Source organism: Oncorhynchus nerka, linkage group LG15 (assembly GCF_034236695.1).
Source record: "Oncorhynchus nerka isolate Pitt River linkage group LG15, Oner_Uvic_2.0, whole genome shotgun sequence".
Lineage (NCBI taxonomy): Eukaryota > Metazoa > Chordata > Actinopteri > Salmoniformes > Salmonidae > Oncorhynchus > Oncorhynchus nerka.
Window position 1 is genome coordinate 44,227,714 of NC_088410.1, and position 18,837 is coordinate 44,246,550.

The 18,837-nt window shown below is 41.4% G+C and overlaps 2 protein-coding genes across 2 annotated transcripts; both read right to left on the reverse strand.

The window, feature by feature from the left end:
- Positions 1–2,186: 2,186 nt before the first annotated feature.
- Positions 2,187–5,849, reverse strand: LOC115143604 (D(1B) dopamine receptor-like). The gene is given in 2 exon segments (XM_029684103.2): positions 2,187–5,820; positions 5,823–5,849. Coding segments are annotated over 2 exon segments (1,410 nt in total). The 3' UTR covers positions 2,187–4,437.
- A 2,315-nt stretch (positions 5,850–8,164) lies between these two features.
- On the reverse strand, positions 8,165–18,836 carry otop1 (otopetrin 1). The gene is made up of 6 exons (XM_029682476.2): positions 14,362–18,836; positions 13,922–14,058; positions 13,132–13,190; positions 12,790–12,920; positions 10,744–11,660; positions 8,165–10,456 (listed from the first exon to the last, which is right to left on the reverse strand). Exons 1-6 carry the CDS (start codon positions 14,738–14,740, stop codon positions 10,286–10,288), a joined length of 1,794 nt encoding a protein of 597 aa, XP_029538336.1. The 5' UTR covers positions 14,741–18,836; the 3' UTR covers positions 8,165–10,285.
- Between the last annotated feature and the right edge of the window lies 1 nt (position 18,837).

Consider the following 18,837-nt stretch of genomic DNA (forward strand, 5'->3'; position numbering starts at 1 on the left):
TGTAATTGAGTCAGGTTTGTAGGCCTCCTTGCATGCACACGCTTTTTCAGTTCTGCCCACAAATTTTCTATAGGATTGAGGTCAGGGCTTTGTGATGGCCACTCCAATACCTTGACTTTGTTGTCCTTAAGCCATTTTGCCACAACTTTGGAAGTATGCTTGGGGTCATTGTCCATTTGGAAGACACATTTGCAACCAAGCTTTAACTTCCTGACTGATGTCATGAGATGTTGCTTCAATACATACACATAATTGTCCTACCTCATGACGCCATCTATTTTGTGAAGTGCACCAGTCCCTCCTGCAGCAAAGCACCCCCACAACATGATGCTGCCACCCTTCGTGCATCACGGTTGGGATGTTGTTCTTCGGCTTGTAAGCCTCCCCCTTTTCCCCCAAACATAACGATGGTCATTATGACTAAACAGTTGTATTTTTGTTTCGTCAGACCAGAGGACATTTCTCCAAAAGCCTTTGTCCCCATGTGCAGTTGCAAACCATAGTCTGGCTTTTTTATGGCGGTTTTGGAGCAGTGGCTTCTTCCTTGCTGAGTGGCTTTTCAGGTTATGTCGATATAGGACTCATTTTACTGTAGATATAGATACTTTTGTACCTGTTTCCTCGAGCATCTTCACAAGGTTCTTTGCTGTTGTTCTGGGATTGATTTGCACTTTTTTCACCAAAGTACGTTCATCTCTAGGAGACAGAACACGTCTCCTTCCTGAGCGTTAATGATGGCTGAGTGGTCCCATGGTGTTTATACTTGCGTACTATTGTTTGTACAGATGAACGTGGTACCTTCAGGCATTTGGAAATTGCCCCCAAGGATGAACCAGACTTGTGGTCTACAATTGTTTTTCTGATGTCTTGGCTGATTTCTTTTGATTTTCCCATGATGTCAAGCAAAGAGGCACTGAGTTTGAAGGTAGGCCTTGAAATACATCCACAGGTACACCTCCATTTGACTCAAATTAGTGAATTATAGGTGAGTAAACAACAATGTCAAAGAGAGAGAGAGAGAGAGAGAGAGAGAGAGAGAATCTATGGAAATAGAGAGAGGCTTTTGATGAATATGTAGTGACCGATAGAGAAACCCCCTTGAGCCTGCCTCTGCTTCCTCTTCAAACCTCCTGTCATCGCAGAACATCATGACCAACTACCTTTCACATCTCTTCAGCGCGGGGAGGGGAGGACGAGCCACAGCGCTAAGCCCATGTGGTTTCACTGAGACAAGAGCATGGCACGTAGCCATCTCCCTAGGTTTTGTTCTACTCTTCAGAGACAAAAGAACAATTCACTGTATAACTAAACTCTGTTTTATGGGAAGGAAATAGCAACAACTGAAGACTCAAACAACTCTACGGAGATGCAAGGTGAGGCAAATGTCTGGAAGTTTTCCCTCTGGGTGATTTTGTCTGAGCAAAGTCGATCTTTTCAACTGGAAATTTACTGCTGACAGTTAATACATGAATGGTTGGTTGGGAGGGCCTGCAATGGTGGCATGTTCAACAACTCTGAAAGGAGACCTTGAACAACACAATGGTGCAACTTTTCCCCAAAGACCAAAAGTATTTAAACACTTACGCATTTAACTGTATTTTTTGTATAGGCCTATTAGCAGTAATCATATAAATAGATTTGAATGGTATTCTCCTTATTAACTAAGAACTTATTAAATTAAAGATTGCTAATATCAAATACAACATTGTTTTCCCACTAGGGAATAAAACACAAAGCAGTTCCTTGACTAACTCCTTGTTACTCTGAGGCTGTCATAATATGGACACAGTATAATTGTACCCTTTCATTCTATGACAACAGTTGCCTGACGACTTATCCTGAATTGAATTCTGAAGCTCTATCGATCGCTCAAACATACATTCCGTCTGAACCTGATATCCTGGAAGTCGCTTTATGTTGACTTCAAAATGAGCGGTGTTGTACAAAACAAATGCATCAGCAATTGGATCATCTCTAACCAATCAGAGTTGATAACATCATCATGTAGGCCGGCTCTGGCCCAACCCAAATGATCAGAATGTGTTTGCATTCTACAAGATGTCAGGGTGGAAAGCAAATCCAGACTCATCATGAAGAAGACATTTGGCCAGAGTGATGTAGATGGGTAGTCAGGCTACAAGAACAGTGACCACTAGAATAAATTGAGTCTCTGCTAGAGAGTATTTTATTGCAAAATGGTGACACACTTCACTGTTTGGATGGCAGTATACATTGAATAGCATCTGTACATTTTCAAAATATGTAAAGTAGCTCAAATGAAATTAAATCAAGCTGACCATGGTCCCACTGTGGAATTTCACACCAAGATGTGTATTACCCCATTGCACATAATTGTAATTGTTGATTAATTTGTCTATATAGTATGTCATATCACATATTATGTGATCTTGAAAAGCTGATTGTTAACTGGGAATTGGGGAGATTCATAGAGCCAACCCACATGGCACAGACGTCAGTTTAACATCTAGTTTTGATTTACATTTGGTTGAGTTGTCAACTAAGGTGAATTCAACGTGAAAACAAAAACAGAAAATTCACCATGTCATTGGCTTTAGGTTAAAATGTGGGTGAATAAAAATATGAAATGCCCTTATGTTTATTACTTGTTGCAAATCCAATCAGTTTTCCACATTCAACGTTATCACATAGATTTGTGGGGTTGAAGTGACATGGAAACTGTGTTGATTCAACCAGTTTTTGTCAAGTGGGAATTAGCTTTACGAATGGTGTGTGGTGGACTTCTTAACATGGATGCTGTATGATAGAGAATGAGAGTGGTTGGATTTGTGTGTCTTGGCCATTTTTCTCACCAAATAGAGAGGTAGAATAGAATATCCTTTAAGGTCAGGCACCACAAACTGAAATGACATTTTTTCATCTACCTAGGCAATTTGGAGATTTTTTTTGTATTTTAGTCCAATAATATTAGTATTTCTAAAATAGGTTGAGGAAAATTCATATTTTCGTTAGTTTATCATACTACCATCATAAGTTATTGAATTGTAACCCGCTTTAAATGTCCATACATCGATCATTGCAAAGCTCACAACATTAAATGACACATAATGGAATAAAAACCCATTTCATAGACAATATTACAAACTGGACTGTATGTAGTAACTTATTTTGAAGAGATGGTGATTGGGTCTAAATAATGTAGGTGTTTGGCGTTTCTCATGGGCACACATTGGTTGAATCAACGTTGTTTCAACGTAATTTCAATAAAATTACCTTGAACCAACGTGGAATAGATGGTGAATTGGTATCTGTGCCCAGTGGGTTGGTAGGCTAAATTCAGTCTACTTGTCTTTAACTGCCATTTGCCGAAAGTCAGACTCTTCCCACATGCTAACTCATTTTTTTCAGCCTCAGACGCATCTGCATTCACCAAATTGTGTGTGGTTATCCTTAGACGTATTCTCCATACGTATACATAGGGAATTGCTGATATGTTGTCAAATGTTTCTTCTCGATGACATTTTCTTCTGAAAAATGAGCCAATATGTATTTTACATTACCGATCCTGGAGTGAAACCAAAATATTTAGTCCGACTTCATCCAGTGTCCAGAAAAATGGATTTCCGTGATATGCAAAATATTTAACGAGGCCACCCAATTTGCGTATTTTAATAAAATATTTCAGAAAAATATATACAAAAAAGTATTATAATTGTGTCCACATTCAACTGTAGGGGGGGTTACCCTATTAGGGTGTGGTACCTGGCCGTAAGCTTGTCATACTTGGCAGGTGTTCGCCATAATCACTCAAAGGAAGTTCCTAATTAGCTTTGGACCGGTGTGGGTTTATTATGGATAAAGTCAAGCCTATAAGAGGTCTGCTGCTGCAGGAGCATAATTCGATTGAGAATGCTTTGCCTACTGTGCAGTTACTTCAGTACGTGGAGAGCAGGGCAATTTTTGTGTGTGTGTTTGTTTGTGCGCGCGAGACATCAGAGAGCGTGTAAGCACTTTTAATATTTTGGCCTCGTGTAAATTAAACATTTTGCAATCCTTTAACATTCCCCTTGTTTTAAAAATGATATTGCACTCTTTCCCAGAATAAATAAGGCATTTACACAACTGCATGTGGCTACACTGCGCCTGTAAGGCTTACCATATTTTCCACAGTATGGAGGACGGTGGTCCCACTGTCATTGATCGGATAATAATAAGCAGTCATTTCTGAATACCATCTAGGGTAACTTGTACCAATTGGAGCAACTGGTTTCAATACATCTGCTGCTCCAAATACATAGAAGCTATAACTTTTAGAGATCATATGCATAAACAAAGACTGGTGTCTTCTCTTATAAGACATACATTTACGTCACTTTTCAGCATGGGACAACAACACCACATCTCACATATCTGATTGAAGCAATACATCCTCTTACGCACGAGGTGAGACAAGTGAATTCAATGTAAACCATTGGGGGTAAATGGTGTCATCCTGTCGATGCTAATCTCTTCCTCACAGTCGTCCAAGTCACAAACGGAGTCGGTGCCATTTTCATTGTTGTGAGTTAGCTGTGATATTCTGTCAAACGTGTCCTCGTGCTCAATGCATTCCACTACGTTGGGGATCATATTGACGTAGGCATTCACGATTTCTTTATGGACAAGTGTGTCCTGGTTGTAGGAGACCAACTCGTTGCTAATATTCACAGTTTCAACTGGTGTGCTGGAGCAGAAATTACGACAACCCAGCAGACTGGCAAATGCTTTTCTGAACTCTGCGTTAAAAGCGTAAATAATAGGATTCATGGATGAATTAGTCCAGCCAAACCACACAAAGACGTCAAATGTTGTCTCGCTGACGCAGGGGAGACTTGCATCTTGGTCAGTCTGTGGTTTGTCACAGAATGGAACTATGCAGTTCAAAATAAAAAAAGGTAACCAACAACACACAAAAACACCCATAATGATCGATAATGTTTTTAAAACTTTTGTTTCCCTTTTAATAGATGTTTTCAATGTATTGTGGTGTTGGCACTCGAGTCTGTTGGTCCTGCAACTTGTGGCGTGCTCTGCCGCGCGCTCTAGGGACGCTATAGTCCTGATTTGGATCTGAGCAATCCGATAGATTCTCGTGTACGTCACAATCATAATTGCTACGGGTATGTAGAAACTTATTAAAGATGACGATATGGCGTATTCTCTGTTGAGACTAGAGTCACAGTTTTCTTCTACTTGACCCAAGGAGGCGTTATGCGCTCTGACTATTTCGTCTTCGCTGGCTTTGTGCCAGTTCAGTTGGACGGGTATGAATGAAATGAGAACAGACAAAGTCCACGTGACGCTTATCATCACAAAGGCAACTCGTTGGGTCATTTTTCTCTCGTAGCGGAACGGACTTGATATGGCCCAGTATCTATCCACGCTGATAATGCAGAGGTTGAGGATAGACGCAGTTGAGCACATAATGTCAAACGCCACCCAGTAATTACAAAAAGTGCCAAATGGCCAATAACCCGCCACCTCAGCCACAGCTTTCCATGGCATCACCAGAATTGCAACGAATAAATCCGACACAGCCAAAGAAACGATGAAAATGTTGGTCACTTTACTTCGTAATTGCCGAATTCGTAGCACGGCAGAGCACACCATAAGGTTTCCCAGCAGTGTCCATAGGATGAGCAGTGAGAGCAAACAGCCCGTCACTGTCCGGATGACCAGTTCCTTTCCACCGTCGGATGTTCCCTCCGATTCGGTCGAGTTCCACATAATCTCCCCAAGAGATAACGGAACGGAGTGGTTCTTATGCACTGAGTTGTATTTCGCAGGGTTCTCTGTGTCCTCTCAAGTGGAATGCCAGTCCATAGCGCCATGCGCGTCTGAGGACGCAGTAGTAACCAACTCACTGTGCTCTGTCGTCCCTTCGTCAGCCATTCTATTTGAAATACATATACAAACAAAGGATTTGAGATTGCTAAGTGAATTTGCGACAAATGTGTTGCATCCACGCTGAACCGAACTGGGTGTTCGGTGCGCCAAAAGATTGAAGCGCGTTGGCGACCGCATGTTATTACCTCGCGTGTCGTCTGACCTGCCTTGCCAAAGTAAGACAGCAGCACTGACAGCACAGCACTGAGGCTATTTTGAGTTCGTGAGCGCTTTGAGGAGGGAGGGAGTCCCCTGAGCCAACACACACACACACACACACACACACACACACACACACACACACACACACACACACACACACACACACACACACACACACACACACACACACACACACACACACACACACACACACACACACACACACACACACACACACACACACACACACACACACACACACACACACACCTCCGTTGTGGAAACACGCACTACATGAATTGAGTTTCTACTCCTCTCGCTAGAAAGATACCAATGAGCTTTCTATTTGGATTATATTTTTGGATTAGGTTGCACACTCCAGTTGTAGGTTCCTGTTCTTCAAAAGCAATAATTCAATTTGCAAAATGTAGGCCTGAGTGAATGTTTTTTTAAATTTAATCTCTACTTTGCTATAAACAGTGAAAAAAATATGGAGCATTTCATTGCTGTGGGGATAATGAATAGTAATATCCAGGGGTGCTGTCAGTGGTGCTGAAATTGCACATGAGACAACTCTCCCTCAGGAATGCGAATTTTACGCACGATACTTCTTTTAGAATTAGCCTTTTGTGGATGGAATTGTATTGTTAATTGACGTTGTTTGTGTGAAAACAAACATTGCATATAAGTCATACATTTATTAAGGTCATCACTAGACTACGTTGTGAGCAATTGATAGTACAGCTCTCTCCAAATTATGCACGACACGTTTGGAGTGAGCGTGATGTTTTCAGTTTAATTTCGACATCCACTCTCACACTCGACGTGAAAGTAGAAACACAACATCTGCAGTTGCAGTGTATCCTCTCTTGCGTTGGCAGATTCCGTCTATTAAACGTCATCTTTATTTTTATGTGTGTCAACAACATGCCTGTCAAATCGATCTGATGCTCCATCTACATAATCTCTCAGCGTCCTGCAAAATTCTGTCGAGTAAAATCTAGGATATGTTATGTTGAATTCTGACATGATTTACTTCTTTCATTCGTGGGAATTTGTGAATATGATGATCAGTCTTTTTTTTAAACTTTCACATTCCTTGAATATAGTGAGTGAGCGTTTACCAAACAAAAGAGATTTGTCAGCCCCTGTGCCCTACCTGCACAGTGTCAATCAATGACAAAGATGTATACAAATTGAACATTTTAATGTTAACTATTTATAATAGGCTAGCATATGCTTATCTATAGAGCATGAGTTATATTCAGATAATACTCTGCATTTGAAATTATGATTGACATAATTCAGATAATAAATAGGCTATATACCAATCATTTGTAAAAAAAAAAAAAAAAAAACCTAGGGAATATAGTCACAAACGGTTTTGAAATGATTTAGCCATTTCATTCCAACAAACAATTGGACTAGGCTAACTGACAAAAATGGGCGATCGCAAAATTTTAGATTCGCTGACCTAAATACAAATACAAATTCAGATTCGCTGAGTTGAATACAAAGATAACATAGCACGCTTGGAATTGGGCAACAACCTTTGCAATGTATCTGATTCCGAGGTTTTATGCACTAACGCATAGTCCGCTAGAAAGTTAACATTTGTCGCCACCACGTGGCCAGCTATTCCACCAAGACGACATTTTTAGCAAGTTAGAAAATTGTTACAAAAATTCAAATAATTAGCAGGATCAACTGAGACTGGGGGTGAGAACTTTAGGCCTATATTCCCAGAGTTCTATAACGAGGCAAATTGATTCATCTTGTTTCCAAAAATATGGTTTTAACTCTTGCGGTGAAAGAAGATAGCTTCTGCTATTTGAGCATTGCGCTATGCTACATAGGCCTATGTGCTCTGATGAAGGGGTCCACAGTGAATTGATGAACTTTTAGCTAACATGCAAAGATCGAGCGAGAGAGACCAGGATCCCCTACCAGCAGTGAGTTATAGGACCCATGCACGTACATATGTTTTATTTGAGTTATATCTTCATAACTTCACTGCAGATAATAGACCGAATGTATGTCATTTCTTTTAACTTAAAATGTCAGTTTCTCAATCATTTTTAATTACAGAGCCAGGAGCCTTTATGTACATTCACTTTAATCTACGTTCAGATATGTACAGGATATAGTATTGGTGCAGGTTTACCAATAAGCATTGACCACAGATTGGCACGTACAACTGAAAACAAGTACAGTAGTTAGCACCCATGTAGAACTCACAGTTTTCTGATAGTCCCTACAGCCTAAATATGTTGTCCAAAAATGAACCATACAGTTGCACTACATTTCACTAATTCATCACAGAATCGATCAACATCACAGGTTAAGATTATTGTCAACACTTACTTTTCAAAACTACATCAATCAAGATATTTGGTTCAGTTTCAGAGTTGTTTCAGTTTAAAAAACATATTTGCTTTTTGGAAAATGCATGTCAGTCAATACAGTATATACTGATCTGTGCAAATATTGTATTGTTTCCCTTTTCAATAACATAATAACCGCCCTATTCTTCTGCTGTTTACCAAAACAGTGGCAGGGTGGGACACTTTGGTGTTGTTTGAACTGCAGATTGTCCCTTTAAAATGCAGAGTGCATACTTAGTCTCTTCACCAACATTATGGATTGGCAGAGCAAATGGGGCACGGTGGCCAGTTTACGGACACTTTCAATGGAGATTCTCCATTGAGCATTTGTTTTAGTCCAGAACTAGGCTTAATATGGGTGCAGGGAATACATCAGTGTGGATTGGAGCACGCTTCACATACTCCCAGGCGGTTTCTTAGTGAAATTGAGTTCCATAACAATTATTGAAATGTTAAATATATTTAAGGAAACCACATTTCAGGTTCATTAGAAGAAGAAAAAATATAACTAAAAGAAAAGCAGAGCTACTAGCATTAAAGATCAGTCAACACTGTACAGCATTCAACTGAATGTGATTGTCATCAAATATACACAGAATGATGTCAACAAGTCATGATTGAGAACAGTCAATACAATGAGACGTTTGCGAAAGATTGTGAGAACTACAGTCCAGTGTTCATCTGTTGGAGATTCTGAGAACTACAATCCAATATTACACCGAAGAGCAATCAAAGTCTAGCGCTGCCCTATACTACAGTACATGTAGGACTCTAGAATGTGGCCAGCCAAGTAGTTCAAGTGTTTGACACAGAAGTATTGAGTTTCCTGTGTATTTTTCCGACCACTGAGAACATCCTCCATGACACTGTGCATTTGAAATATACATAAAAATGGCAAGACACACAAAAAAAAAAAACCTTTATAAGGCTTTTACAGTTGCACCTCATCTTTACAATCCATAGTACAGTTTTTATGTGACGTTGAATAATCGAGACAGAGAGAGCTTCTTTGGCTTCTCTGTGATGTTGGAGTACTGCTGCAAACACAGTGGTGTGTGTGATACCAGCACAACCGGGGATGAGGCCCACTAGTCTCACCATGATACAGGATTTGAAAAATGAATGTGGCATGGCTTTTCGATATAAGTTGTTTCACTGCACCATCTACTTTCATCGTGTATCATCACTTATCATGCTCCCACTCTCATGATGCATTCATACATAGCCTGGCTTACATCTGTACTAGGTCTGAGAGACAACTCGACGCTAAACTATTACATACGCGTTTTAATAACGCATTCAACAAAAAATTGATGAACATCAAAAGACAAACCCAAACACTTGTTATAACAGAGACCTAAATTCAAATGTCAATTTCACTTTTCAGTGCAGCAACACACAACAAAGCAAATACTATTTGAAATCTTTCAAAGACTTTGGCGTTTTGGGTGAGCCTCCCGGGGCGGGGGATCAGTTCTTGCACATTTGGGGCTATTCCATTGGTTACATTGTGCCAGGCCAGCTCAATCAAGCACAGCTAAAGTATTTGAAAGATTCCGAATACTATTTGAATCCAGGGTCTGATATCAATGTAATTTGTTGTTTATATCTGGTGCTACAAAATGTTTCCGAAGATGCATCGCTACAAGGGACATCTCATCTAGTATAATCCCCCTACACTGACATGTTTCAATGCTTATTTAGAAGTCTAAAGTACATGACAAGAGCTCCTCCTGAAAGGTTGACCTGTGTTGCTATTAATTTCCTCTATGGAGCCCTTGGTGACAAGTGTTCTTGTGCATGTTGCGTCATCTCGTCGGTCCCTCTTCGTCTTGTCACACCCTTCGGAAGACTTCGAAGAGGGAGGCCACAGAGTGCATGCGGTAAAAGAGGTTCATGGGCACGGCAAAATTGAGAACTGTTGTCCATATGGTGAAGCCAAACGTCTCCTGCTCCAGGCCGTTGTCATACTGGGGTCTGCAGCCGAAGGCAGGAAGGATCCAGAGCTGCAGTGAGGAGATACCAAATAATTAAAAAATTAAACTTACCTTGTTGTTGTTATTTTTTCTTTTTTTTTCTGTGTGGTGAATACGCCTTGTATTTTCATAAACTCACACACAATACATTTCCCTACTGAAACATTGCATTAAAGGTAGAGAATAAGAGTAGTTAGTAGGGTAAGAAATGGGGAATCCTATGTGTTTGAGAACTAGTTATGAGACAATAACATCAATGCTGACTATTGTCAATAAATAAATAATAAATCATAAGTTTAAAAAAACAGCAAGCTTACTGAGATGTTGCACATGAAGAGGAAGACAGCGATGTTCTTCAGAATCTGCCTCTTCTTGCTCGGGGTCTCCGCCACGTTGCTCCCGGCGTGCAGGGGCACCGCCGAATGTTTCCGTGAGCTGAATGTTCCGTAAACCTGTCCGTTCTCCACCTGCTCGTTCTCCAGCGTGACACAGACCTTGTCTGGGTTCTCGTACGCCCGGTTGATGATGCCGTTGTAGGGCGGAGCCAAGGAGGAGGTCACAGAGAAGATCTCCGGCACAGGCCCCGCCGCCTCAGCGTCCTCCCTCTCACCGTCCTCCCGCTGGCGGTAGAGGGACTCTATGATGAACAGGTTCTGGATGTACTTCTCCAGGACAATGAGCAGCGAGTACATCAGGTTGGTCCAGCGGTAGCTCGGGCTGCTGCTTGAGGCTGCCACAGCCACCACGCTGCACCAGGACATGAGCCAGGAGCCCACCGACGATCCGAATAGGATCTCTGTGTCCAGCGTCCGCGAGGGGTTCTTGGTGGTGTCCATGGGCATAGGGTCGGCACGGTATATGAGCAGACCCGTGGCCCCGGCCGAGCACATGAACACCAGCATGACGATGCCGTAGCAGTAGAACATTGCGATGGCCGACTCCCGGGTGTCCATCGACTCTTCCACGTGGATGATGTAGACCACCAGCACGCCGATGGTGCTGGCCAGGGCGACAAGACCCAGGATGGGGCCGACAACCAGCCCCTGGGTCCTGGTAGCCGGCCTTTTCCGGTTGTACTGGAGGTTAATGCTGCGCCCTATGTTCTTCCACATGACGAAGAGCATTGCAGAGACAAAGATGTGGTACTCTATGTTGAAGGGGTATAGGTAATAGAGGCTGTTGGAGAACATGGAGCAGGCGCTGGTAGTGCAATTACAGTGAGGCTCCATATCCACTGAAACACATTAAAAATAAACAATATCTTGTCAGTTTCAAGCACAGTGAAATCCCACTTCTGCAACCATAATGTACCTTACAAAACAGTGGCCTCCAGTTTGTGTATACAAGTAGACTACATAGAGGATGTAAACTCCCAAGTTATTCAAATATAACCAAATAAATGATGTATGGCAATAAAGTATATTTCAAAGTTTGTTTGCATGAAGCCAGTTGTTTTCTTTGTGTCTTATGTAACATAATGAATCAATTATTTGCCATCAGAGTCTAAAGCAACAATACACTTTAAATGGAGGTAGGAATTGACTTTAGAATTCAGATATTTACCAAATGAATTGGTCTGGACTTAAATATAGAGAAAATGTCCTGTTTGGGCCTCCCAGCTCAATGTCCTAGTCATTTCAACTTTGACAATCCTTCATGTACCAGTGGGTGGTCTGATAAATATTCCCACAACTGCTCTTCACATGTGTGATGAGGATCATCAGGTTGGTGGATCAAGTATATCAATCAACCTTCTGAACACCAAAATACACAATTCCACAAAATGGTATACAATGACTTCCAGTCTTTCCTCAAAATAATGCTTCCCTTTGTACTTGAAGCCCCTACCATTTGTACTACTCTTTCCTAGTGCTGCCCTCTAGAGACTGCTTTTAAACTCAACCCTGAAGCACCACTATCTCTACCCACTCACGACCCCCTCCCCAAAGGGTACCACTACGGCCCTGCTCTCTTTAATTAAAAAGGGAACAACAGCGGCACAGTCAGCCTCACAGTCGGCCGGATATGAGGGGGCCGGTGGAGCAGCCACGGCTTAAGATGTATCAGTTACTGTAATTGCAGCGCCCTCGGGAGCAGCCCGGCCTGGGACAAAGGCGTCTGAGGTCGCTAGAGCTGGGGGGGGTGGGGTGGGTGGTGGGGGCCAGCGACCGTGCATGTCTCGTGAAACCGAAGAGAGAGGCGTTCGACACAAACAAGACCTGCCGGACTGCCTAATCCATCCCACTTTCCCCTCCAACCCCCCTCGCACCCCTGTCTTTCATCCAATGAAGTGAGCTTCTCAAGTGAACTATTGTCCTTTTTTCTTTGGGTACAAGCAGCCACTCGACCCCTGGTCCCCTTACCTATGGTGAGGTTTACATAGCCCAGGGAAGAGAGCCTTCTCTTGTGGTTGTTTAGGAAGTGCTCAGCCTCAGACATCACACCGTTGCACCACAGTAGCAGGTTGGTGAAGACTGCATGGATGACGCCAAATCTGAGGGAAACACACATGAAACAATATGATCTTACATTGACACTTTAAATTAGTACAATGTTTATAACAGGATAAATAAACTCATCAACTGTTTTATTGAATTGCACCAATGAAAAATGTACATGAGCATAACCTAAACATACCTTAGGCTTGAGAGGCGTGCATGGGTTGTGACAATCTCAAAATACTGGTTCATTATATTTCACAATACCTTTCAAAGGTCTCGAAGGTCTTGATGACGTCCTTGATGTGAAACCAAAGGAAATGGACCTAAAACAAAACTCAAAAAAATGATATTTGTATCACAACACTGACAAGACACTATATAATACATTTAAAAAATTAAAAAATAAATAAAACATTACATTTCTGGTGAAGGCTTTCATTTGGACTGTGAAAATGAATCATCAGAATGTGAAGGCCATATCAAGCGACCTCTCAGCTGATGGATTACCTCTGCCTGTGCTACATTAGACTCCAATAACATGGACAATGACAGGATTATGTTGTACAGACAACTCTCTTTCTTGCCTGAGTAACAAAGCTTACATTATTCCACTTCAAGACAAAGCACTATACCTGTTTAAGTGGAATTTTGATACCATTACTCAATAACTTTTCAAACAGAGCAGCCAGCTTACCTGTAACACTTTACACATTTAAGAGGACAAAGGGGGTTTATTCATGGTTTATAAGCTGTTCATTGTTACTTAGCATATGTACCTTGCAATTGTAGGCTCTAATAATACATTGGTTTAAACTGTGTGCTTGTCATTTAGCTGCTTGGCAAATACTGAGCTTATATGGCTGCACTGTCAATAATGACAGTAATAATCAATAGAGCATTCACAAGCATATTATTAAAGCAAGCACCAAAATAACAATCTTTAAATGAATAATTAACCGTTTATAAATTACAGACCACTTTCTAAATCGTTGAAAGTATAGGCCATCATGAAAAGCGTGATCAAATTAACATAGAATGGGGGGTTGTATCTTACCTGTGCTATTGTGTGAGTTGCGTGGATGATAGGGTATACCCCTAGAACAGCCGACACGCATGATCGATAGCCCACAAAATAACCAATTCGGAAGGCATCCATGATCAACGAGAGGAGCGCAAGAAGAGTTAACCCACCTATATCAATGAAACATTCGTTATTATGGGGCTGCATGGAAACGGGAAAACTATGCAAATGAACCTTTAAAAGCTTTTGATGTCAATAAAATGTTTGAAAACCAAAAACAAATATAATCGGAAAATAGGCCACATTTAGCTAGTTTTGAAAAGCATTAAACTATATAAAACATTGGAGATATAATATAATACCACGTTATTCCTATGGACTAATAACGACCTCGAGGTTAAATAAATACAGTCGCAACACCATTTTACGTAAAAGGAAAGAGTAAATCTTCCAAACATGCGTGTCAGCTTCACCTCTTATCCAACAGGTAGTAGCATGCACATCCTTTTCTGGCTGTAAGTTACTCTGCCTGTCTCTGCTCACGATGTACCATATCATCCATATCAGCTGGAGGATCATGAGGGTCGTGATAAACGACAACAGGTGCTCTTCCTTCACTGATGCGCCATGGTGCGCAATAGCCAGCATCAGCGACACGCCGATCAAAAGTAAGTTAGTCCCATACTGGCCGCTCAGGATCTCCGCGTTCTTCTGCGGATAGTCCTCAGTCAAACTGACTTTCAACTTGGTGAATATTTTCTTTTCTCGCTCTGAGCTGGAGGACGAGGTAGTGGAACTGTGACTGTAGGACTTATTTAAACACATAAGATCAAGGCCTCCGTGCTCAACCATGGCGCCGAAATCTGTAACATTCGAGTCAGAAAGTAAGAGCAAAGTCAAAACTGTGCGCTATAAGTGCATTTGTGGAAGGCCACGCGCGCAACCTGTTGCAACAAGGCGGGGACGCAAATGGATAGGAACTGTGCCAATTGCATGTTGATTCAATCCAAAGACGGTCTCAATTGTTTCGCATGCTTTCAGTGTCCTGTTTCACTAACATGGTGTGTTTGATGTAACATATTGTCACCCTGGACCATTTAGCTGAAATTAGACTACTTTATAGCGCATCATATACCCTCTAGCTGTGTGAATTCAGATTAATATATTGAGTTTCAGCCATCGGTGACCGCCATCCGTGGTCCGGTTGGACCTGTCACACGTTTTTTTGCTAAATTGGTGGACTAGTAGTGTCAACCTTTCACTTAATCTACATTTTTTAAAAAGTGATCATGGAATAACTTAATCCCCCAAAAGCTTTTTCGTCAACGGATCCTCGTTTCTATAGTCGTTGCCAACTAGCACTTCTATCCAAGTCTCTGAAATCCGTTTTGAGGGGTTATCCCGTGTAAAATAAAAAGAAAACGATATTTGTCAAACCACTTTGGCGAGATTTTAGGGGTATGGGGCTAAGAGTGCTCGTACCCAACCGCCCCTCAGTCCAATAGTCCGTTAACGTGTACCTCCACTTGCCTTGTCATGGTTAAGAACTATGCTTTCCAAGAGTGAAAAAAACTGAATCGGATTTCAATGGTCGAATTTACAATGGCCCTTTTTGTAAATGGCTTTGTTTAAGTAGGAGGACTCATCATCAATGAGAATTGCTCCCCCCCCCTGAAATGAAATCGTCTTTGGCAACATCTAGAGCACTAAGGGGATTGTTTTTTTTATGTGAGGGGGATATAAGTAAAGTCAAAATTAACCTAGTCAACTTTTCGTGCCCCCCCCCCCAACACATTTATCCAATGCATGATAACATATTGCATGCAATAGGCTATCAATGAGTGGTAGATAGTGTGAGATACACTTAGTGAAATTGGTACAGGTAGGAGTAATGGTTTAACAATGGGAGCCATTATATTTCAATATCCTTCGGGAACTCTGGGAAAATCTGACCGGGGAACCCCTGACCTAGATGTTGTCCCGAGTGGTTTACACCTTTTACGCATGACTCCAAATTCCATTTGGTGCTTTTTATGTTGCCATAGCTGCAGTTTTATAGGAAGATAATTACACTTTGACCAGGGTGCATTGAATAGTGCTTACAAGAGTGGCGTAAAACAAATACAAATAATGATCAATTAGCTCATGAGATAGGTTGGCGCAGATCTATATCGAAACTCAATACTACTCTACATGCCTAATCAGAACTTCCTTCGTTTCCGTTGTTGTATTTACACTCATTGTTTTGATCATTGCAGTCAAAGCATCAGGAAATAAACTCGTGGACTCAGTTGAGGTGATCATCAACGCAAACCTTTCTGAATGGGAATCCTAATCGGAGATGACACCATGTCGTTAATCATTGCTCTCGATTCCTATCCGTCAAGTAAACAAACATCCATTTAATGTTAATTCCATCAACCTGATTGATTCTGTTTCGGTGCATTTCAAATTGATTGGAGGCGGTCATTTTGACCAGTGGAGCGCGCGCGCATGCATCCATGTGCTCATATTAAACCAAAGATAGGCCTATTTAGGTTTGAAACTTCCCTTGGATCGACGGAGTCGGGTGTTTTCGATTCTAGGCCAGCAATAGTTGTTTATTACAGACCGATAATATGCAGGTAGACATTTACACTTGTACCCATATACAGGTTGAACATGGCAGTTTTGGACACTGATAAGCTCCTAAATTGGAACACAGTGGCTGTACAGTAACATGCTAGAAATTACATCAAAGCTCAGGCTCTGCACGTCACAGCGCTGGATGGGTTTTGACTGACAGCAGTTCTGAACTTGAGCACTGCATGCAACACGAAGTTGCCCCCATCCCTCCCGCTAATTAAGCAACTTGAGCTACTTGTTTGTTGTCTGAGTGAGGGACTAAATGTATTTTTTAAAGATGAGACGTTGAGGATGATGACAAATACCACTATGATGTCACACAAGCAAGCCAAACACCCGAGCCCAAATGTGCACTACATATTTCCATATGAAACTCATGGCCTACAGTATCAACATTTATGATCACTATGATGTACATAGTTATTTACGAGACGACATGGCGTTGTACTCTGGGTTGTTCTGAACAGAATGAGCCTGTTTGTCTACTGTGATGAAAACGTGCCGCTGAACACACACCTAATGCACACGACTCCTTTCTATACACACAATTACGATCAGTTTCTCTGAATTGCCCCGTGAAAGCCTAAACATTAGGAGTGTACTTTATAACTTAGCTAGTCATGTTAGCAATAGAACAAGCTTTCAAATGATGCCCACCTAACCCAGATTGCGTTTTACACTGAGTGTACAAAACATTGACATAGACTGACCAGGAGAATGCTATTATGATCCCTTATTGATGTCACCTGTTAAATCCACTTTAATCAGTGTAGGTGAAGGGGAGGAGATAGTTTAAAGGATTTTTAAGCTGTGAGACAATTGAGACATGGATTGTGTGCGTGTGCCATTCAGAGGGTTAATGGGCAAAACAAAAGTTAAGTGCCTTTGAATGAGGTATGTCAGTAGGCACAGGAGGTCGGTGGCACCTGAATTGGGGAGGATGGGCTCGTGGTAATGGCTGGAGCGGAATCAGTGGAATGGTATCAAATACATCAAACATGGTTTCCATGCGTTTGATGCCATTCCAAGAGCTCCGTTCCAGCCATTATGAGCTGTCCTCCCTCAACAGCCTCCACTGGTGCCAGGCGCACCAGTTTGAGTATGTCAAGAACAGCAACGAAGCTGAGTTTTTCCACAGTCAACAGTTTCCCATGTGTATCAAGGATGGTCTACCACCCAAAGGACATCCATCCAACCTGACAACTGTGGGAAGAATTGGAGTCAACATTGGCCAGCATCCCTGTGGAATGCTTTCCGACACCTTGTAGTCCACAAATTGACTCTGTTCTGAGGGCAAAATGGGGTGGCAACCCAATATTAGGAAGGTGTTCCTAATGTTTTGAAGTGTTTTTGGATTGCGTAAACCTCAACAGTAATTGTGTGGTGTCGGGGATACATGTCTGTGTTCCAAACAAAACAAATACAATTGTGCTTGCTTGGCAAGAGTAGCCTAGTGGTTAGAGTGTTGGACTAGTAACCGCAAGGTTGCAAGTTCAAACCCCCGAGCTGACAAGGTACAAATCTGTCGTTCTGCCCCTGAACAGGCAGTTAACCCGCTGTTCCTAGGCCGTCATTAAAAATAAGAATTTGTTCTTAACTGACATGCCTAGTTTTTAAATAAAAAATAAAAAAAGTTCTTCAACGGCACAGTTGGAGACTATTCTTGGGATCATAAAAGTGCATTTAAATTACTTAGAAACTGTGCACATTTTGGAGAGTTGTGTGGCCACGTGGAGTTAGAAGTAGTCCTCTCACTACCCCACATTTTACAGGAATATTCTTATCATGTTACTGAATGTATACAGAGTATTTTTCAGATATTGTTCTCAACAAATGCGTTGAAAACTGCAGGAAATGTAAAATGCACATAAAATCAACAGTAATATTTGGATTAAGTCTTGTGTCAGATGAACTGTTGTGTCCTCACCTTTGGTCTAATAATTTTCCCATTATCTCCAAATTGTTCCCTTTCAGTGTCTACCACAGTTATGCATATGTTTTTCATATACTTCTGTAAGAAACATTTCAATTTAGCCCTATCCCTATTAGGCCAATTCCTACGAGTGTAAAGGGTTTTAAGGTGACTTGCTCAAGTGTATCTTATTGCAGTTGTGATTAAAGGGTGTTTGATTCTACAACCATCTTGCAGGTGTAGACCTGTACATTTTTAGTTAGGCCTATAGATTTTCTCAAGGAGATTATAATAACTGATCCCACAAAAGTTAGACAACTACAGTATAGCTCATCTTGATGCAACAAAAACCTTGAGGATTATTTGTGACCCAATGAGTGGAAGAATGTTGTCCACTTAAATGACCTATTAG